Raw genomic sequence first — 23153 nt, 5'->3', positions numbered from 1 at the left:
GGCAGAGGACAACCTGCAGGCGTCAGTTCGCTCCTTCTACCGTGTGGGTTCCAGGGATCAAATTCAGATCGTCAGTCTTCGAAGCAAGTACCCCTTACCCCCTGAGTTCTCTTGCCAGCCCTCAATTTTTCACCGTTGATACTGTTCTTATTCCCCATATTGCATTTTTCATAGTTTCTCCCCATTTGCTAAGATTCTCCATATGTTACGCCATATGTTTTCTGCCTTTGTCACGAGAACTTTCTGTATGTTACTCATTCACTGCAAAACCCAGGTCTGACGGATCTTTGTGGGTGACTAGAAGTCTCCTTTGTTCTCTTCTTTGTTTCTACGGCATGACTTGGTACCGAGTGGCAGCCATTATGTAGTGAGGAGAAATGAGGTAACCTGTGTTTATACCAGGGTGTGGGCGGCCTCCCTCCTCTGTTGGGCTGCTCTTATGGGGGCCTGCTAACTGGTCAGTAGTTGAGCTGGTTCATGTTTGGATTTTGCCCTCACTTCCCTGGGTACCACATGGAGCCACAGCTCTGTGCCTGGGGCTGGAAAGGTTCCTTCGGTATGCAGGGTATCTCTGGCATTCCCTGCACACTGGCACTCCAAGGCTTTCTCCCACAGCCCTCCCTCCACCCCTGCCTCCTAATCCAAGCAACTCCCTGCTTGTCACCCAACTGCAGTAAGGAAGAGGGGGTAGGTCTTGATTCCTCTGGTCCAAGCCCCCTCAGTCACCCACAAGGATAATCCATCTCTAGAGACCTGCTCTGTCCTCCCCGCTCCTCCTGTACCTGGCCAGTCACTGCCTGGCACTTTGGAGGGCCTGGGCAAAAGTGCCATTCCCCGTGGCACTCTATCCCTGCTGTGCGTTGGTGCAAATTCTTGGGATTCGGAACTTTTTCTTGACCCACCCCATCCTGCCCCCAACACAAACAGCTTTTGCCTCTGCCCTTTCTCTAAAACAACAGATGTCTGTGGAATTCCTGGGAATGGAAGGCCAGCTTCCTTCCTGGCCCCAGATGTTTCCCCCCTTCGAGGGGCCCCCTACCCTGATGGTCTAGGTTTTATCACTTACATAAGAGTCATAGGATATGGGTAATGTTTATGCCTGTCCCCAGTAATGACCGATCACTTCCTGCACATCTACCCCACCAAGGTAGCTTCCTTTGGCTACCTTGTCTTGCTCCAGTCTTTCTGTGAGTAACCAAGGGACATGGATGAACAAGAGAGTTCAAACGTATGCTTGTGTCAGGGTCTGTATCCTGGTTAGTGTTCTTAGAGAAACAGAAGAAATGGGTTGTGGATGTCTCTACCCGTTTATCTACAAGAGTAGATTTCTCTATATGACGGGAAGAGGAGAAGAAAGGACTAAATGGTTTATGTAATTATAGAGGTCAGCAAGTCCAAAAAGTCTGCAGAAGGAAGACTGCAAAAGTCTGGAGACAAAGAGAAGAGTCCAAAGGCACCCTGTTGGCAAATTCTCACTTCCTCACTTTCTTGGGGGTGGTCCGTCTTTTTCTCTCTTAAGGTCTTCAACTGTTTGGATGAAGCCAAATCACAGCATACAGGGTTATCTGTTTTGCTCAAAGTTAACCAGTTAATCTCATCTTTTAAAACACTTTACAAAACACCCACATTAATGTTTGGCCAAACATCTGGGTGCCTTGGCCCAGGCAAGTTGACACACAGAATTAACTACTACAGGCTCTCCATTATTTCTTCCACACTGGTCTGCTAACCCAAATCTAGCCTCTGGGCATGAATCCATTTCTTCTTCCCCACTTGTATGACCTTTTAGTCCAGCCCAATGGGCAGAGTGGGCCCCTGCAGGACTTTGGAGTTAGTTATGTGGCTGCCTTAGGAACATGAGCTCATCTCTCTGAAGGCTTCAAGGAAATGAGATTTTTATAGATGAGTTACTTTTCTATTTGTTAGAATGGAACAATGTTCCCTTGCAGTCTTTTGTATATTAAATGAAAGCAGAACGCCTGTCAATGTGTTTTTGTTTTGCTTTTACCGTGGCTATCATCTTGATTGTTTAAAAATTATGAACAAGAATTATATCAGGAGGGAGGAAGAGAGGCAAGGAAGGCAAGGAGAGGGGGCATTACACGCTAATAGCCTCAAGGTGTTTTTTGGGTTTGTTTTTTACATCTTATTTATTTTATTTTATGTACATTGGTGTTTCCCCTGCATGTATGTCTGTGTGAGGCTGTCAGATTTTAGAATTACAGACAGTTGTTAACTGCCATGTGGATGCTGGGAATTGAACCTGGGTCCTATGGAAGAGCAGTCAGTGCTCTTAACTGCTGTACCATCTCTCCAGCCCCTATGGCCTCAAGTTTTTACATGAACCCCTGAGTTCTTGTGTTATTATTGACAAATATGATCATCTGATACATTCTGTTCTTATTGGACTTCTTTAGGCCCACAGGCCCACAGGCCATCCCTTGTTCCCAGTGTACGGTAAGTGCCTCCCAACTCTGACTCTTCCTCCATTCTGACCCAGGGAAGCTCTTCAGAGTGCTTTTGGTACTGGGTCTGTGGCAGAACATTGTTCCACAAAGATCCCAAAGTAATGGTTCTGGAAAGATGGCTCAGTGGTTAAGAGCACTGACTGCTCTTCCAGAGGACCTGAGTTCAATTCCCAGCACCCATGTGGCAACTCGTAATTGTTTGTAACTCCAAGATCTGACACCCTCACACAGACATACATGCAGGCAAACGTTGATGTACATAAAACATAGTTTTTTTTAAATCCCAAGTCAAAGGCCAGAACATTCCTTGTATTCCCCTAACATCCTGGTCTCTATCATAGGTATAAGATCTTCTGGGAGGGACATCACCTCTGTTTTCTGTCACATCAAGGCAGTCCGTGTACCGCATTGCTAGGGTTTGTAGGTGTCTTCCAAATTTCATGTGTTGAAAAATTTAATCCCTAATTCATATATTTATACTTGGGGCATTTGAGGGGCGATAGGGTCATTAAGAGCTCTGTCCTCATGAGTAGACTAAATCATTCATGGATCGATTGATGAATAGGGTGCCCTGTCTGGCCTCTGGCATTTTGTTAGAACAGAAAATGGACAAAGACACAGAGCTGGCTGCAAAACTGCACAGGTAGGAACATGGACTCCAGAAGCAATTCAGCCAGGATGCCGTTTACATCAGCTGCTCTGTTTCATCAGAAAGTGGTGCAGTATGTGACTGCAGTCTTGAGAACCAGTTGCTTTCTCTTTGGACTGGCTGCAGAGATGTATAGTCAAGGGCCATATCCTGCACAGATTCGGTGTGCTCTTCCTTTGGACACACTGTACAGCAATATAATGGTGCCAAGTTGTTGCTACTGTTGCAGGAACCTTTGACGGGGTAGAGTTTCACCATTTCTGCTATGTTCCATTTCTGGGGACCCAGGAAAGGATCCCAGGACTGAACTAGATTGGGTGGAACTGGCTCCTTAACATCTGGACATGCGTATCATTTAGGAAATGAGAACAAATGAATCCAAGGAAAGGAGCCAAGGCCCGTATCCGAGAAGGAACATCATGAGACAGGCCTGGTGGAGTGGGTTTTAAACAGGAAAATAAACGTGACACCCAAGGGAGGGCAGGGAGAGCAATTGAATGCAAAGCTGGGCAATCAGAGGGGCTTGGGGTAAAGGAAGGTACAGAGAGTTTGAGGCATGGGAAGGGACCAACCTGAATGGTACCAAAATGCCCATTTAGTTCTGGGGGTGGGAGTTGGGGGCCTGAGGGAGCCCAGGGGTACCTGCAATACAAACTAGCTTTCCATCAACCACACTGCCCTTACCTGATGGGCTCCCTCCCCTCCAGCTCAATAGAGACTAAAAGCTTCTGGGAGCTCATACAGGGTTAAAAAGGAGACATCAAACAAATGGAAGTTCCTAAGTGCACTCCTAACTTCAGAGAAAAATAAGATTAATCAGTGGGAGTAGGAACTTCTAAAGAAAAGAATCAGAACTCCTTCTCTCGCAAACAAAGCCCGACCCTCTCAGCAATCACCACTCTGATTGCAAGGGTCTCACTCAAGTGCCTGGAGAGCCTTTTACCGCTAAGAACTGCAGCACTTCACATAGGGGAATTACTCAGAATTCTGCTCTGGTCTACATCAGCTCAGACAAAAGCATAGACAGCTTTCAGGACACAGCCAGCATCACGAGCTCTGTTTCTTGGGGGAAAGAATAAGATTTTTAAAGTATGGAATGAGTTCATAGTCACTAAAGAAAATCTGTGAAACTCACAAAATGTCTACTGAACAAAACAAACGTCTATGTTCTGTAATCCAGACATAGCTTTTATGAAATTTTTTTTTTCGTTCTTTTCCCTGTGGATACCTGTATTTTTCTTCTCCATACATATCAGGATCATATTAAATAAGAAGTTCCCTGGTATTCTTTTCATTTACTGCATCAGGACTAGTTCTCCGTTGCCCTAATTAGTCCTTGAAATATACTTTTTAATGGTTCTGTAAAAATACCTTTTATGAGTATGCTATCACATATTTTAATCATTTTTTACTTGATGATCAATTAAGTTGGTCCCATTTTTTCAGTGTTTTAAGTAAGAGTCCAGTTAACATCGACGATTGCCATTTTCCTACATTGCCCTGATTATTTCCCGAGAAACTCTTAGGATATTAAGATTTGAGAATTTCTAGCCAAGTAATGGTAGTACACACCTTTAATTCCAGCACTTGGGAAGCAGAGGCAGGCAGGCCTCTGTGAGTTCGAGACCAGCATGGTCTACAGAGCAAGTTCCAGGATAGTCAGGGCTATATACAGAGAAACCCTGTCTCAAAAACAAAACAAAACAAAAAACAAAAAACAAAGACAAAAGATTTGAAGATTTCTCTGTAGCTACTATAAATTACTCAACAGACTCACCTCTTTCTATGCACACTGGTGGTATATGGAGGCGTTTATTTCATGAATCGCTGGGTGCTGTATAGTTAACATTCTAAAAAAGGAAAATATCTTTGGTCTGCTGGTTGAAAAATGAGACTTAGCTCTTGACCTTGTTAGACACATCTTACTGTGCTTATTGAATGTCTTCTTCCATGGAATATCATTTGATATAATTTAGCTACTTTTCATATGGAGAATAAATGCCTCCCTTTAATTTTTGCTCCAGTTTTGACAGAAGCAGGATCTGAAAGAAATCTTCCTGCAAAAAGCCTTTTGGCTTGTAGCTTGACACCGCCAAAGACGTCCACGGATGCATACTATGAAAGCAAGGGTGGCTCTTCCTGAGCAGAGTCTCTTGAAGTGTGGCCTTTGGGCTCTTCTGTATCAAAATCCAGGGGATGGAGAAGGATCCTATGTTTAAGTTACTCTACCCCAGTCACAAGGCAGCACCATATCAAAGAATGCACACTTTCATAACCTTGCTATAAGCCTTTTACGCTGCTCTAATTTGATAAACACAGTGGCCACTATGGTCGGTAAAGCTGATATTTCCATGCCCACTGAAACACAAGTTAACAGTCTTACAAAGAGGTGAACTCCAGCATTGAAGAATGGAAGTTGAGTGTGTGCTGGGTGTTCCCTTTTCTGTCCTGGGATACTTGATTGTTTGTTCTTAATACTTGATTTCCAAGTTTAAAGATTTAGAGCTACCCTTGACACATTCCAGTTCCTCACCCAACTTCTTTTTTTTTTTTTTTTTTTTTTTTTGTTTTTTCGAGACAGGGTTTCTCTGTGGCTTTGGAGCCTGTCCTGGAACTAGCTCTTGTAGACCAGGCTGGCCTCGAACTCGATGTCTTGAAGTTTCTCCTTTCTTCCTTTTCTCCCCACCTCTTAGCTTGGTCCCTTATTACTCTCTCCTTGTTTCTCACATTCGCTTATTTGTGAGTCCGCATGTGTGTGCACATGTGTGGAAGTCACAGGACAATTTGCAAGTAGCTGGTCCTCTCCTTCTACCATGTATGCTCCAGGGACTGACCTCGAGTCACCCACTTTGGCAGTCAGGACCCTCATCCACTTTACCTACCCCTTTCTCAATTTTCTAACCCTAATTCCTGTGGCCACTCCAACTCTTAGCTGCACAGGGAAGCACACACTCTAAATATGTGTCTAGAAGCTTCCGTTTCCTACGCAAAGATCTGATAAATATTCTCCTACCTACTCCTTACTAATTTGTTGCCTTGCCCAATCTTTTATTCTAGAATGATGAGGGGCTGGGACTACGAGAAGGGCTAAAGGACTTCAGACAGCAAGGGAAGATAATCGAAAGCTTGGCGGGCATTAAGGAGTAAACAAAATGCAAGGGATATCTATGGTGTTAGCCCACGGTCCTGCCTGTCGGATTAACTTGAACTAAGAGCAGGTTTCTGAAGCCCCTAAGAAGACAGGGTATGGGAGCCCATGTTGTTAAACCGGTCATCTGCACAGACCCTGCCGCGGTTCGCGTGGGCGTTATTATTCACACAGCCAGTCAGTATGAACACTCCAATGTAACCCTTCTCTACTCCCGGAGGAAAAAAAAGACTCAGAGCAAAGGACAAAGGGTTACTGTGCTGTTCCCTCCCTGTAAAAGGGAATAATAATTTTGATGGATTCGGTGGGACATTTAGGGGCCGAGTCAAACTGTGTGGGTAATTGTTTTGTAAAGGTGCTAGGACTTAATTTTCAGATCTGGAATGAGAACAGGTGGTGGTTGGTGGCAGGAGTCACAATGGTTTCCATGGCAACGGGATTGGGTTTTAGTCATCTCTCCCATCCTCCACACAACGTACTGTAGCTTTCCTCATAAGGTGCTTATTAAATACTTGTTAAATGAATGATGAGCCACTGAACGGTGTGTGCTCTTTGCAATTAAGGCTGCCGTTCTTTAGCTAGACTAAAAGCTTTTAAAGCAACAATAATTACTGTGTTTACTCATGATATTTTGCATAATTTGCATAATAACTTTAACCTGAAAATAATAAACTGTGTACTCGTTCCAGTTGAACAACCATGGCCCATATCATGTCCTCTGTCGTAGAAGACGTAGCCCCGAAGTTTGGTTAAAATGGCTATGCGGGGAGGGAGGACAACCTGGCCTGAATTTGTGTTCTCACTTTGGCCTCAGGTCGGGCCCCTCGCCTCAGTTCTGCGCAGGCGCAGCCTTCCCCTCCCCCGCGCCCTTCTTCCCGCTTTCGGGCTGGAGCTGGCCGGCAGGCCCCAGCACCGAAAACTGAGCTAGCGGGCGTCCCGCGTTGCCCTTGGCAACCATTGAGCGGCTTCTCGCTCTCCCTCTCCCAGCCGAAACAGTAAACGGAGCTTCTATTGGCTGGCCTGGGCAGCCTGGCCAATCGGAAGAGAGGTTACAGGGAGGCGGCTGAGCGGGCTGTGGGGGTAGGAAGCTAGATTAGTAGCAAGACGTGAGGCTAGAACCCCGAGCGTGGTCGGTTGGAGCAGCTATGTCTGCCCGGAGGCACATTGGGAATCCTGAGGTGAGGGCCAGGTCCGGACCCGAGAGCCGGAGGGGGCGGGCGCACCGGAAAAGGCGCCACGTGGGCAGGGACGAACAGCCGGCCACTTCCGCCGCCTGGAAGGCGGGAAGTAGCCAGCGTGAGGAGGGGGCCGAGCGCAGGGCCTGGGGCGGGGCAGGCCAAGGCTCTGCGGCAGGAGGCGCCCGTGGTGACAGTCGTGCTCCCCCGCAAATGCTGACCTGACAGCAGTGTTGGAGGGTTGGAGGAGCCAAATAGTAAAGACACAGCCCCTGCCTTCAAAGAGTTTACTGTCTAGGAGTGACACTTGCCAAACAAAAAATAAAAGACACTCCAGAAACGTGGAAGGAGATGAAGGGGCCCATCACTTCTGAGGGTCGGGATACAAGCAGACCAAGCCCTTGCAAAGGGAACAAAATGGGGCGCTTTCTAGTGTACCTTTTACTTTATTCATCTCGTTTACCTTCCAATGCCCTTCTGCACTATAATGTCACCCAGTATGATTTGACGCTTACCCAACAAGTTCTAGACCTACAAAGAAAACAACCAAGTCTCCACCCTTTGTGAGTTCAGTATAGTGATGGGAACTAAACTGGAGTTGAGTACGGTGTGATTGGGGGAAGATGTTAGAGGAAGATAAAACTCAGTTGAGAGAACGAGGAAGGTTCTGGAGTCGGAAGGGTCCGACACATCAAGGCCGTTCACTAGTCAGGTGAAGAGCGTGCTACGTGGCCCAGCGCGAACAAAGCTAAGGAGAAATGAGCTCCCATCAAGCCCTTGTAGGAGTCTATGGAGGCAGGTTGAGAGCGGCCTTGTGTGCCTTCAGACCAAACCCAGTTGTAGGTCTTTCTTGGCAAATGCCTGGTGTCCAGAGAAACTGTGACATGTGTATTGGAGCGCCATGATAATAATGTCTATTATTTTATGTTTTTGGTTTCTTGAGACGGGGTCTCACATGTAGTGCTGGCTGTCTTGGAACTTGCTCTGCAGACCAGGCTGGCCTCGAACTCACAGAGATCTATGCCTGCCTTTGACTCTTAAGTGGTGGAATTAAAGGTGCGCGCCACCACCACTCAACCTTGATAGTAAATACTACACAGTGTCACTTCCGTTTTGGAATATAAAATATAAAATCCAACTCGTTGAAGAAGAAAGTAGAATAGTGGTCACCAGAAGTTGGGGATGTGGGTACAAAGAGATGCACAGATACAGGTCACAGGATAGCAAGTTTGTTACAACTAAAATTCTGAGGTCTGTTATACAGGAGGATGGCTAAAAATAATGTATATTTCAGATTACTAAGAGAACATCCCAGATCTCTCGTCACAAAATGTGAGGTGATGACTGTGTTTACTAACTTGATAATTCCACAGTGTGTGCACATCTGTACTGTGTCCTGTAAATAAACTTAAATGTTTTGTCAACTAATATTAACATGAGATGCGTGTGATGGGGTGGGAGAGGTGGCTGTAGGGTGACAGTGTACTTCTGTCTGTTGGTCAGAACTCAAGAAACCTTGAAGTTTTGGTAGTGTGGTCAGATTTGTATGCTAGGCACAATTGCAGCCACACCGTGGAGGATGGAGTTGAGAAGGCCAAGGCAAGAAGCAGAGAGAGACTGAGGAGGTGACTCTGTTGATGTGTGTCTAGACGGGGGTTAGGAAGTAGGGACAGAGTTAGGGAGACATGAGGTGTGAACCCCTCCAGCAGGCATGGTCACCCTCGAGAGAGGGCACTGAGATGGATAACTTGGATTCCCAGCTGGGACCACTCGTTGGCTCTCGTTAATGAAGTCAGGGATCCAGGAGGAAGAGAATGTTGGTGCGGGGGGTACAAACAGTTGCTGGGTGTATGGCCTTCCTTGAGTAGAGGGCAAGTTTCCAGGAATCATGAGAAAGAATGCATAATTCCTTCTGTAGCTAAAAAGTAAGGCATGTCTAAAACTGTTTATATTCTACATTCACCTTTTGGTTTTCCTTTTTCTCGCTTGAGAGTGTGGCTGAGGATAGAATTCTTGGTTGGAAACGTCAACATCTTGGAAACACTGCTCAATGGCCCAGCAGCCAGCGTTTCTGTAGGAATCTCCAAAGCCATCTTGTTGCTTTGTGGCCTGTTTCTCCTTTCAGGAAGCCTCCCTTTATTCCTGACGTCGGGACATTTCACGAAAAGATCCTCGCTGTGGTCTGTTTCCGCTCGCTTTGGCAAACACCAGAAACTGGTATCTTTCTAGGCTGCTGTTTTTTTTTCTTGAGTTATTTTATTGTCGACTTCATTTTCTCCGCCCTCTTTCTTGCATTCAGTTTTTTTTTTTTTTTTTTTTTTTTTTGGTTTTTCGAGACAGGGTTTCTCTGTGGCTTTGGAGCCTGTCCTGGATCTAGCTCTTGTAGACCAGGCTGGTCTCGAACTCACAGAGATCCGCCTGCCTCTGCCTCCCGAGTGCTGGGATTAAAGGCGTGCGCCACCACCGCCCGGCTCTTGCATTCGTTTTTTGAGATTAGACCCATGGTTCTGATTTTTTTTTCACTTTAATCTCCCGTCTCTATATTTTTGTCTTTATGCTTTAAGAAATTTAACTTTATTTTCTAATTCTTATATTGGTTGTAATATCTGCTGTGGTGTGTCGGGGGGGGAGTATCTATGTGTGTGTGTGTGTGTGTGTGAGAGAGAGAGAGAGAGAGAGAGAGAGAGAGAGAGAGAGAGAGAGAGAGAGAGAATCTCTGCATGCGTGTATGTGAGTTCATGTGTGTGGGTATGTGGGGGGCCCTGTATGTGTATGGGTGTGTGTGTATAGGTCAGCAACCTCAGGTTCTCCCCTCCGATGCTGTTCACCTTGGGTTTCTTGCTGTTGTTGTTTTGGTTTGAAACATTCTCTCTTTGACTTGGGACTCAGCACTGAGCTAGGCTAGTTGGGCAGCACATCCCAGGGACTGGAAGTCAGGCCCTCATGCTTGGCCAGCCATCCTTCTACTGACTGAGATATCTATCTCTCAGAGCCCCATCACTTTTAAGAGCCGTTTTTCACTGTGATGTCCCTTTTCAAAGCTTTGCAGAAAGGTGCTAACATCGTGAGAGTGGTCTGCGCCTTTCACTGTATTCCGCAAGTACGCGAGAGCTAGAGTAGTAAAGTCTGCGCAATTTGTGCGTAGTTGTAGGCCATCTCGCACAGATGCAGGTTCGGTATAGTCTAATTTGCGTCCTTGTAGAGCAGCAGTCACAAGGGAGAACTGTAGTGTTGCTGTAGCTCCTCTGCCTCTCCACTCACACCCAGTTTCCTCTCCTGCTGCCCCTCCCAGTCCTGCCCTCATCCCTGGCAGCCACAAAGCGGTTCTCCATCTCTGTACTTCTGCCATCCTAAGAGTGCTATTTGAATAGAATCGCCCAATAGATGACCTTTCCAGATGGCTTTTTCTACTTAGGATGATGTCCTTGAGACACATCAGGGTGAGCGTGCAGTCGATGCCTTAGTGATGACCAATTCCTGTAGTTTGGATATTCAGTTTGTTCACTCATTAACTCATTCAGTCAACATAAGACATTGTGGTTGCTTCCAGTTTGGGACTATTAGAAATAAAGATACCTGTCTTTGGGTACAGCTTTTTGTGCGGGCATTAATTTTCATTTCTGTAAGATAAGTGGGGACCCAGTGGCTGAGTTGTATGGTAAGCATATGTTTAGTTTTAATAGAGAGGCTGTACTGTTTTCCATTCCTGTTACTAGTGAATGAGAGTCTTAGGTTCTGCAAAAACGTTGTTAACATCTGTTATTGTCATTGTTGTTATAGCTGCTCTCACTAGGTACATAGTGTTATCTCATTGTGGGATTAAAAGAAAACCATTTGTGTGTGGAGTGCTTGTGTGCTATAGTATGTGTGTGGAGGGCAGGGGACAACATGGAGGACTGGCTCTTCCTCCCAGCGTGTGCTTGGCAGGCTTGGCACTGAGTGCCTTTACCTGTTGAGTCATCTCACCAACCCTCATTGTGGTTTTAGTTTGTATCTCCTGAATGGACACAAACTGGCAGTCTTTTCATTCGGTTCTGTTATCATCTGTCATCTAGACAACTTCTTCAGCAAAATATCTCCCTGTCTTTTCCTTTTCTTTCTTTTTCCTTTTAAGATAGGGTCTCACAGCTGGGAGGTGGTGGCACACATCTTTAATCCCAGCACCAGGGAGGCAGACACAGGCGGATCTCAGTGAATTCGAGGCCAGCCTGGTCTACAAAGTGAGTTCCAGGACAGCCAGGACTGTTACACAGAGAAACCCTGTCTCGGAAAACAAAACATGTCCACTGGAGTCTGGACAACTTGAACTCACCTCACTTCAGCCTCAGCCTCGTGAGTGCTAGGAGTACAGGCATGGGCCTCTCCATGGGGCTTCCTGCTCTAACACTTGAGCCCTGTGTTCCCTTTTCTTGCCATTGTTGCTGACTGCATAGATACTGTTTTTTAGATAGCTGATAAAAATTAGAATTTAAATTCCTTCCTGCTTTTTGTTTTTCCTGGAGTTTCTGTCTGCTTTTACTTTGAGTCTACACTTCTTATGAATAATGTGTCTACGTCATTATCACTGCTTGTAATTGTTACTATCAAACTTTATTTTTATTTTTCTTTATATTTAGGAAAATTTCCTACACCACTATCACTATAATTTTTTTCATAATTATCATTTCCAAAACTTTCTCTCTACACATTTTATGTCGGGTGGCAAGGAGAGATTTATATTGTAATTTTATTTTGCATAAATGTTGTATTGTACATATGGTGTTTTCACTTGCTTTTCCCCCCACTTAACAATATGTCTTGAAGCTCTGGGTGCCAGCTGATTCCATTTCTGGTGAGGACTGCCCTTGTTTGTAGATAGCTACCTTCTTATGATGTCCTCACAGTGTATGTGAGGAAAGAGGCAGTTCCCTGATGTCTCTTTTTAAAAAGTTGTCCTGTGTTTTTTAAAATTTTTCTTGTAAAGCTGGGCATAGTGGCGCACGCCTTTAATCCCAGCACTCAGGAGGCACAGGCAAGCAGATCTCTGTGAATTCGAGGCCAGCCAGGTCCACATAGTGAGTTCCAGAGCAGTCAGGGCTACAGAGTGAGACTCTGTCTTTTAAAAAAAAATTTATGGATGTAGGTGTGGTATGTGCATGTGTACATGTTCATTCCTGTGCGTGTGTGATCAAAACTTGACATTTAGTGTCTTCCTCTGCTGCTTATCTTGTGAGACAGGGTCTCTCACTGAACCTGGAGTTCCTGGGATAAGCTCTGCTGGCTGGTCAGTGAGCTCTGGGAATCTGCCTGTCCCCATCCTGTTGCCCAAGTCTCCTACTGCTGGGGCCACAGATACATGCCATCATGCCCAGCCTTTTATGTGAGTGCTAGGAATTCGAGCTCAAGTCTCTGGTTTGCATGGCAAGCACTTCACCAACTGAGCCATCTCTCCAGCCACTGGTACTCTCTTTTTATAAGGACACTGATATTCTTAGACAAGGTAAGATGTTTTTAGAGTTCTTTTAACCATCAGTTTTCAATTTATGTTTCTGGGTAGGCGATTTTAAAAGGTGATTGAGATATTGAGGGTTTTTTTTTTGTTTGTTTTGTTTTTCATTAAGAGGCCTGCTGATGGTGAGCTACAGATGGTGACATTTACCAAGATGGGCAAGGAATAATTGCCTCGTGCAGTGGTGTGTATGTGTGTGAGGGTGTGATTTGGAGAGCCAGCTCCAAAGAGCTTTCATCAGCCCTGATTCAGCCACTCCTTTTAGTCCCACTGTGGAGATGCTGGAGGCGGCTCATTCTTTGGCCTTTTCAAGATTGTTCTTGGCTTTCCCTGGCAGTCCTTATTTTTCAGCTGTCCTAAGTCTATCAAGTCATTTTCACATGTTGATCTCTAGTGATATATGGCTTATTCCCCTGCCAGCCACTTAATTACTCATTCCCTAGGGTTCTGCCTTCTCAGTCACTAGCTTCTCTGTGAGTTTGAGAACTCTGGTGTTTGATTGCTGCCATTTCTCCCACTCTCTGGACTTGGCATTGTTTATATCTTAAGATAGTTTTTAACGAAGTCTTACTGAGGTTTCGGGAGGGAGTGAGGTTAGGAGCATCCGTCCAGTCTGTTCTCTGTTCCAGTTTATCATCATCCACAGTGATTTTATGGACTTGTTTTTCTGACATGCTTGTGAGAGCCGTGGGACCTAAGTCTCCTGCACTGCTCTTGTCAGGCATGGTGGCTCACAGGTACTTTTGAATAAATGAGTATATGTCTAAAACCGAAAGGAGAAGCTAAGGGTAAAATTCCACCATTTGGAGATTAGAAGCCTATAAAAGGAAGTAAGTCTAAGTCTTTGACTCGCAGGGAGTCTATTGATTGAGGAGGTGGAATCCTGACAAACACAGTAATTAGGGGGCTGACAGAGGAATGAGTCATGTATCAATGGAACGTCAGGGGAGAGAGATATTACTGAAGCCAATTTCCGTAGGAACAAGTGTGCATGTGTTCCATTATATTCTATCATGTGGTATAAAAGGATTGAGAAAGTTCAAGGAAAAATATCCATTATTTTTGGCAAGTAGATTTTTGATGTTGGGTAGCGGGCATGAGAACTACAGTCATGTAGTACATGACGGTAAAGTTCAGACAGTGTGGACTTTTGCCGTTGTTAGCCCTAAGAGACCTGGCAGAAGACATAAGGGTAGGGCACTACTCCTGGTATATGTTGGTTTGTTATGAATAGTGCCTTTATTTAGTGGCTTGACAGGAGCCCTTCTGCCATTACCTCTTCTGGCTCTTAGCTCTGCTACATGCTTATCTCATGAAAGCGCATGTGATTTTGCAGACAGCCTGAAGCTAGAGTTTTTTTCAAAAACTCCACTTACATGTATGTCCATCAGTGCTGTCTGTTGACTGGAGCTAATAATCTCCTACCAATGTCCTTTTCCATATGGACTGGACTTTCCCACACTTGGTGGCTGAGTTCTAAGAGCAAGCGGCCAAGAGAACCACCTTTACCATCACAGCTTAGATGTCATACCCCAGGCTCACCCGAGTCTAGAGATGAGGGAAGGCCTAGGCCCCATCTCTTAGACAGCAGACAGTAAGACCACAATCTAACGGGATGGAAGATTTTGACTCCATCTTGAAAAGTACAGTCTGCCATAGGTAGTAGCTACTTAGAAAGTCGGTATTGTTATACATGGAGTCTTGGGCCAAGATGATTGTTTGATATTAACATAATTGGACCAATTAAAACACCTATTTCAGAAGTTCCTCTTTGAAAACCTGTTTTAATATGAGATTACCTCAAGACCAGTATTCACACCCCACCCCATTTGTGAATATAAAAGTAGGGTGGATCTGAACCAAATATACAGTGTCTTTAAAAAAAAATTGAAGTGTGCCAAACAGCATGTGAGTCCTGTTTTGAGAGCTGGGAAATCAGAAAAGCACCTGTGGTTCAGACATTTTGCTGCTGTTGGTGTGTTTTTTTTATCTGTTGTAGTTTTCCTTCAGAAAAATGCCATTGCAGACGTCTCATTAATCTTTCTTCTCCCACATTCATATCTTCACAAATCTGTGTCTATCTGCAAAGAAGAAAACTGCTAAAATTCTGTCGTGACTGTGTGCCTCACACCTCGGTATTTTCACTGTGACTCATGTTGAAAGGGCTAGTCTTCACTCCTGATCTATAGTCAGGCTTCTCCATTTGAAGCCTCGCTCTCCAGGTCCAGCGTTATCTATGGCCCAGAATCCCACATCCTGACGGTTATTGAGATTTGGGGGATTACATACTCCTTTGGAAATTCGGTGGATGCCCAGGACCCTGGCAGAGGCAATGCACGCACACAGAATGTTTCACAGAGCTTCCTGGATCCGTGGAAACTTACCAGTGAGCTCATGTGAAGACCCTGGCAGGAGTTCAGAGTCACAGTGGCTGATCGTTAAATGAGACGAAGTAGATAAAATGCTTAGTCAGATGTCAAACAACATAGGATGTGCTCACTAAATGAGAGGAATGGTTGCCATTCTGCTGAGTTTCAGCTTTCTTCAGCAAATAGGAACAGTTTGTTTTCCAAACATACCCTTAAAATGGCTTTGCTATTAGAATTTATTTCCACTTGGAATACTTTTTCCATCCCTGTTATCTAGTACTCACTCTTCCAGGAAGTCTGCCTTCTCAGCCCAGTGTCTGGGCAATCTTTTTTCAGACTTCTAAGAGTCTTGAATGTTGAACTACTCTTATGGTACCAGAGTGTGCTTGGGCCTTCATGTTTGTTTGTTTGTGGGTTTTTTGTTTTGTTTTGTTTTGTTGTTTGTATGTGTGTTAGCATGTGTGTATTGAGTTGGGTTCTTACAGAGTATGCATGGACCTTCATGTTTGTTTGTTTTGTTTTTGTTTTTGTATGTGTGTTAGCATGTGTGTATTGAGTTGGGTTCTTACAAAGTTGCCCAAGTTGTCCTAGAACTCATATCTTCACACCTAACCCCCCAAAGGAGCTGGGTTGCAGGTGTCTGCCACTGTGCCCAGTTTCAGTGTATCTGGCAAACACTTCCTGCTGCTTTGTTAGCACAAGGTTTTGTAACAGATACTGAGAGGTGTACAGGGTAGAGCCCCTTTCCCAATATGGACTATAATCAGGACATGGAGCCGTGGTCATGGTGTTTGTCAGAGCCACAGGAAAGTGACCTTAAAGTGTCTTTGACACAGCTGGTCATTTCCAAAAAGCCTGTGGTAGTTTACAAACATGAACTTTCTCAACTTGCTGCCCGCTCATGATGAGCTTTATTATAACCATAGATTCTTTTAATCTTTATTTTAAATTTGTATCAAAAGCTGCCCCTTCCACCTGGACTCTGGGCCTCTGCCCATTCATCTGTACACATCCTTAAATCTCTCCTTTATCCTCCCCCGTCCCAAAATACATAAACATCACCACAGAGAGGAGAGAGGCGAGGAGAGGAAAAGGGAGAGGAAAGAGAGAGTTCACCTTGACAAGTCTAGAGAAAAAAACAGAAAGACGGTCTGTCTCCTTCTTCACCCTCATACATTTGACCTATTGTTTTTGCTTCTGCCCTTCTTTCTTTCCTATAATTGCTTCCATCTAGCCCCATCAACAATGTCCTGATTTGTAAATCCAAATTTACTTTTCTGTTCTGTTAATTGACCTGGATTCTTGTTTGTCTATTCTTGCTTGGCCTCTTGTTCTTGGATTTGACAGCTTTGTTCCATGTTGACTCCTTCCTTCTTCCTGTAAATCTTTTCTCCTAGTTTTTGTAGTCCCCTTCCTTTGGCCTTTCCTGCATCCCAGCCAGGGCTCTTCCCCACCTGACTGTCAAGGTTGGGAAATGTCTTCCTAGTGCACACTGTTAGTAGAGTGATTTTGGATAGTCCCCCTGGCTTCATAGCCTATATATGAATAATTCCCAAATTGTTTTTTAACCTAGTTTTCTCCAGATCTCGATGTCCGTGTAGTCAGCTGGACACTTCTATTTTTGATAACCTACAAACATCCCTGCTTAATATGTCCCCAAACTTCCTACATAAAGTTTTTCCATATGTGCTTTTTCTTTCACTACTTTTTCTGGGAGTTAAGGTGATACTGCCCTCTTTTTATGGTGGTCCATGAGTAGTCATGTTGATTTTACATGTTAAAGATGGAGGGGCAGGCACTAGGCAGAGCTACAACCCCAGCTTCACATTGCAGAGAATTCTCAAAACCTTCTTCTTCTCTGTGCTGCCATGAGCTTCTCAGCTGATTTTTGTGCCTCTTTTCTTGACTATGATCATGTTCTCCATATTGTGCAGATAGATCATCCCAAAATGTAAAGAAGATCTCATGACTCCTCCCTAAACCTTCAGTGACTCCCAGTCCTCTCCTCTTGGGCTTCTCAAGCTCCATACTGTCGACATCTGGGCTGGCTCTTGTTATAGGATGCTACCCAGTCTCTCTTGTTATAGGATGCTACCCAGTCTCTCTTGTTATAGGATGCTACCCAGTCTCTCTTGTTATAGGATGCTACCCAGTCTCTCTTGCCTTTTCCTAGGAAATGCTAGCAACACCTCCACCACTACCACCACCTCCACCACCACCACCTCCACCACCACCACCAACACCTCCACATCCACCACCACCTCCACCACCACCTCCACCACCACCTCCACCTCCACCAACACCACCTCCTCCACCACCTCCACCACCACCACCATCACCACCACCATCACCATCACCACCACCACCATCACCACCTCCACCTCCACCACCACCACCTCCACCAACTCCACCACCACCACCATCACCACCTCCTCCACCACCACCATCACCACCTCCACCTCCACCAACACCACCTCCACCACCACCTCCACCACCACCTCCACCAACACCACCACCTCCACCACCATCACCACCACCACCTCCACCACCATCACCATCACCACCACCACCACCACCACCACCACCACCTCCACCTCCACCACCTCCACCACCTCCACCTCCACCACCTCCACCAACAACACCACCACCACCTCCACCAACAACACCACCACCACCTCCTCCACCACCACCCGTCCAACCGTCCACCACCACGCTCACCCACACCTACCCACCACCACGCTCCACACCCCTCCACCACCACCTCCACCACCACCTCCACCCCACACCACCCACCAACCATCCTCCTCCACCACCGTCCTCCTCACCCACCTCCACCACCACCACACCACCCCTCGCACCTCCACCAACCTCCCCCACCTCCTCTACCCCACCCCCTCCCCATCCACCAACAACACACCTCCACCAACAACAACACCAACACCACCACCTCCACCACCACCTCCACCAACAACACCACCACCACCTCCACCAACAACACCACCACCAACACCACCACCACCTCCACCACCACCACCTCCACCAACTCCACCACCAACACCACCACCAACACCAACACCACCACCACCACCACGACTCAGTTGTAACAACCCAGATGTCTCCAGATCTTGATAAATGTCCCTGGGCATAGAGCTGGCAAAATTGCACCTATTGGAAACCACTGATTGACAGGTCAGGATGAAAAGTGCCTTGGGTTTTCTCGATAGAAGGTGCTCTGTGATCTTCCCCTGCCCTGCCTCTCCAGTGCCATTTGTTCCCTCAGAGTCCCCAGTACTCTATGCCTTCCAGTGATGACTAGCTTTCTTGAGATGACACCTACACTTTGTCCTCACGTTTCACCTGGGCTTCTCTATTATTGGGGCCTTGTAGAGCCCACACGCCACTGTTCTCACTACCCACCGACTCTCAGAATTCATCACTCTCTTAGCAGCAGTTCTTGACTCTTGGCCTTGTTAAGGTACTAGTCTCATGTGTCCCCATCCCCTCCATTCCCTCTTCTTGTCACATTGACATCAACTAGCCGCAGGGAGCAAGGGGTGATGGCCAGGCCTGTTTTTACCTCTGCATTCCTCAGAGGGACCTGCTTCTGCCAGGCCCTCAGTAATAAATGTCCATGGAATGAATGGCACTCACTAAGTGTTTGTAGAAGGAATGAACAGTCTCTCTTGAACCGGCTTCTTGTCACAGGCCTTCCACTTCCCACCATTCCAGCCTGTGTATATCATGGAAACAAAGCCAGTTGGTCAGTAGGTCAAGAGGCAGCCATCCCCAAAGCAGGAGTTTTCAGGAAGAAAGTGTGGCTCTTCCTCACAGCCTAAGGCACTCCGCTGGCAATGTAGCACACAGAGCTTACTGTCCATTCAGGTCCTAGAAAGGACTAAAAAACTGAACAGAAATGAGAACTCGGGAAAGAAATCTGACATTTTTCTCCAGCGGCATATGGATTTCTCATTAGTCCATGTAAGGGAAAACCGGGGGTGGGGAGGCCTCCACAGCTGCAGCTGTCCACACTCCCTCCCTCATCATTCTGCTGCCACCACACCTGGTCCCCAGAGGCACCCTCACGGTTCAGCTATTTGGCCGAGGGATGGACAAATATCCATGGTTCAGCAGAGACCAGCCTGGAATTTTTCAAAAGAAGCTTTGCTAGGAAACAAAACAAAAGTAAAAACAGGAAATAGGGTATAGAAATGATAAAAAATATAGACTAGGGGGAAAAGTCCCTCAGCTGAAGCTGAAGATAAGTGAAACGTGTGTGTGTGTGTGTGTGTGTGTGTGTTGTTTTGCTGGACTTAGTTCCCTGTTTAATTTTTCATGATATTGTCTGCCTCTGGGAACCTGGCCTCCGGTTTCTCTCTGTGTCTGTCTGCTGTTCTATCTCTTAAGAACCGTCTCAGTCTTCATCTAGGGAAGGTGTCGGAGCTGGCGTTGTTTCTTGCTCTTCTAGGCAGCCATTACTGATCACAACAGGAAGCCAGTTTTCCACCATATTTCTGAGGCTCAGTCAGCTCAATGATTGCAAACTAGCAGCGGATCAGTGCTCAGTGTTCATAATAAAGGTTTTACTTGCCTGGTGTGAAGTGAAAAACACAGACAACGTCATTGGCTTTTTAATAACATGAAGGAACTGACCTTTTTACCCTGAGGGCTTTTTTTTTTTTTAACCTTTTAGGTAATTGAAATAGCAGATGGTGAGGCTGGCGTATAGTGGTATAGTTTGGTTGCCTAGCATATGAGAGGCCCTGGGTTTGATCCTCAGTGTTAAAAAAAAAAAAGCAGATAGATTATGTATTGTGCCATTTAAAAATTAATTTAATTAAAAACAAATTACTTACCTAAAAAATAAAATAGCAAGTGGAAGTTGTGAGGATTTTGTGTACTTACTTGGCAAAATTTAAAAAAATTAAAAATGGATAATTTTCTGTAGGTACCCCCAGTTTTGTTTTGTCGGGTTTTTTTTATTTCACTGTGTATGTGCACAGATGCGTGCATGTAATGTTAAGGCCATAGGACAATCTGCCATGTGGGTCGTAGGGATGAATGCAGGTCATTGGGGTTGGTAGAAAGCATCTTTACCCATCAAGTCATCTCTCTGGTCGTACTGCCCTCAGTTTTAAAAAATTCTTCTTGGGCTTTGATTGCATAAATCATAAAAATGCTAGACTGTTTCTGTGCTTTGTAGGCCATCCTGAAAGGTGTGATTTATTTCACAGTTCCCCCAACAGCATGCTTGTCCTTCGCTGTTTGCTAAGGCAGGTGATCCAGTCTTTATAAGTTTGACATTCTCTCTTAGGAACTAGGTAGTATAGTTTAGTCCTCAGACAAATAATCAGCAATTGACTGGAGCAACAGTAAAAATGGACTTAGCATGTACTGGGTCCCACAAACACGAGCAACTCGTTGTCCCTGTCTTCAAGAAAATCTCAAACTAGAGGAAAAGATCTAATTGTGGAGGATGGGATGGGGTTCCATATTCTGCAGGCCAGGAGGAGAGTGTCTCTTTCTGCCTCAGGCAGCTTCACAGAGGACAAAAGTTTTGCCAAAGAGAAGTTGAGGAAAGGCACTTTTAGCGGTTATCTGCCTGAACTGGTGACATTAGGAGAGACAGTCCCCACCCATGCAACATGGGATCATGTGCAGGAGATGAAGGTTGGAAGGTCCCTGTCCAGAACACATGCTTTTCATATCCGTAGACTAGAAACAGGTCAGCGCAGGCGCTCTTTATTCCGAGCTTGCCCTTTCTTACTGGCTTCTGTGTTCACCTCAGGGATTTAATATGGGGGATTGTCTGCACTTGGATTCCAAGGGTTAATTACCAGAACATAGCACAACACACGGCAAATCTGACATAGACATCTCTGCCGACCGTAAGCTCACCCTGAGCCCACATGAGCCTCAGCTGCCACAGAGCAGATGCCATGGCAGTGACATCTGTGGAGCCCCAGAGAGCCTGCCAGCATCTGGAGCATCTGGATCCCGCCTGCCACACTGTAGGGAGCTGTGGATAAGACCTAGGAGTGTCCAGAGGAGATGGCCCTGAAGCCATCATGAAAAGAATGACATTAAAAAGAGAACAAGCAGCGTAGCTACTTCATGGGAAGATAACCTTCCTAAGGTTTTTTTTTTCCTTAGCACACAGCACTCAGGTTATTTTGATAAAATGTGGAAATGTTTTAATAGGAACAAGGTAACTACCTCCACTGGAGGAAATGTACTGCGAGCCCTTTCTGTAAGGGCTCTGACCCTCTGAACCTCGTTTGTCACTAGAACCTGAAATTTCAGCGTGTGTTCCTCTTCCCACCACAACCCTCACGGTAACCCCTTCCTTGTGAATTGTCTTCTGTCGTAGTACCTGACCAGACGGATACCACAGAACCCAAGGTATCAACATATCAAGTCAAGACTGGATACTGGTAAGTCACAATCAGAAACAGAATTGTAAAAATCTAATAGCTATTGATAGACAGGAAAGAGCCCATCAAACTGGGGTCAACCATAGCTGGAAGTTTCTTATTGTCTTGCCTGATGTCTTTGAAAGCTGTTTTTCTTGTTACCAGTAAAATTTCGCACTCACGTAATTTCAGTTATTGTTGCTTACCCCATTAAAATCATCTAAATCAAGAAAAGGAAATCGTAGGAATTGAAGCCATTGTTGAATAAGTTACAGGCCTGACGCTGAGTAAATACCAGGAGGCCACACTCCATTTTGGAGCACCTCAAGTGTGCTCCATCAAACTGACAGCGATAGATTACACATGTGCGTGTTTGTTCAGCCCCGTGTTTGCACAGTGCTGACTGCATGTAAAAGTGTGCACTCCGCTAGAGAGGAGGACGGCTGTGGGTTGTGGCTTTGCAATTAGAGCACCAAGACTCAGGTGGGGGCTGACCTGCTTGAGAGGAGCTAAAATGCCAGCCGAGAGTGAATTAGAGCTGCCCCTAGGTGAAAGCAGTTGCAAGAGAACCTTGCTAATTTCCATACTGTCCGAATCTCTCCTGAGTTCTTCTTCTGCTGCTGCTGCCCAGATCTCAGTGGCTCTGCAGTCTTGTGAGGTTTGAGTTGCTTGTTTCTGTTCTCTTCCGCCTTTCCCTCGCAGTTCAAAATTTCTCTGCGGTGTCTGAAGCCACCTGAGGAGAGTGAAGGGGAGGGCTCCCTCCGTCTAAATCATCTTCCCTTTCTCCAGTCGCCTTCAGAATCATGCTCTTCCATTCTGCATTTCCTAACTAGCATAGATGCAAATGTTTTCAGTACCAGATTTGCATGTGCTATTCCTTCGAAGCATCTCCATGCTACACGGATATTTATTATTACACATATTTTGTGTGATAGGCAAATAAAAACATAATTACTGTTCCAGAGGAGAAAACCATGACCTGGAGATTTTGTAATTTACTCAGATTTCAGTGAAGGAGATAAAAACTAGGGTCTTTGACAGGGTGAGGAAGTCAACACTGAGAGTGGGTACCAAGCCTGATGCTCTGGCTCTTAGACTTTTGTCCTGTGTCCCCCCCGCCACCAAGTGTTCCTTCTGCCGCAGTATCCTCAACAATTCCAGCTTCCCCCCAATAACAAGTCATGTATCTTTCTGGAAGACTCACAGTGCTATAGTGTTGTAAGGGACTCGTCTCTTTTATTAAAAACCACCGTAAATAAATGAATTTCAGTCAAAATCTTTTTACCTCTGTATGTTTTTGTGCTACAGATCCCTTCAAGTGGCTTGGAACTGGCCATGTAGATCAGACTAGCCGTGAACTCACAGAGGTCTACCTATCACTAAAAATTAAAAATTTTGTCTTTTAAAGGAATTGGGAGTATAGCTCACTGGTAGAGTGCGGGTCTA

The 23153-nt window shown here is 45.5% G+C and overlaps 1 protein-coding gene across 1 annotated transcript in view; it reads left to right on the top strand.

The window, feature by feature from the left end:
• Window positions 1-7323: 7323 nt before the first annotated feature.
• Window positions 7324-23153, top strand: part of Cep41 (centrosomal protein 41) — a 41907-nt gene continuing 26077 nt past the window's right edge. The window contains exons 1-2 of the mRNA XM_038320814.1: window positions 7324-7443; window positions 21665-21728. Coding sequence (XP_038176742.1) covers window positions 7411-7443; window positions 21665-21728 — 97 coding nt within the window. The 5' untranslated portion in view covers window positions 7324-7410. The remainder of the gene's footprint in view (window positions 7444-21664; window positions 21729-23153) is intronic.

Source organism: Arvicola amphibius, chromosome 2 (genome assembly GCF_903992535.2).
Source record: "Arvicola amphibius chromosome 2, mArvAmp1.2, whole genome shotgun sequence".
Classification (NCBI taxonomy): domain Eukaryota; kingdom Metazoa; phylum Chordata; class Mammalia; order Rodentia; family Cricetidae; genus Arvicola; species Arvicola amphibius.
Note: the sequence above shows the minus strand (reverse complement) of the source record. Positions and strands in the feature narration are given on the sequence as shown.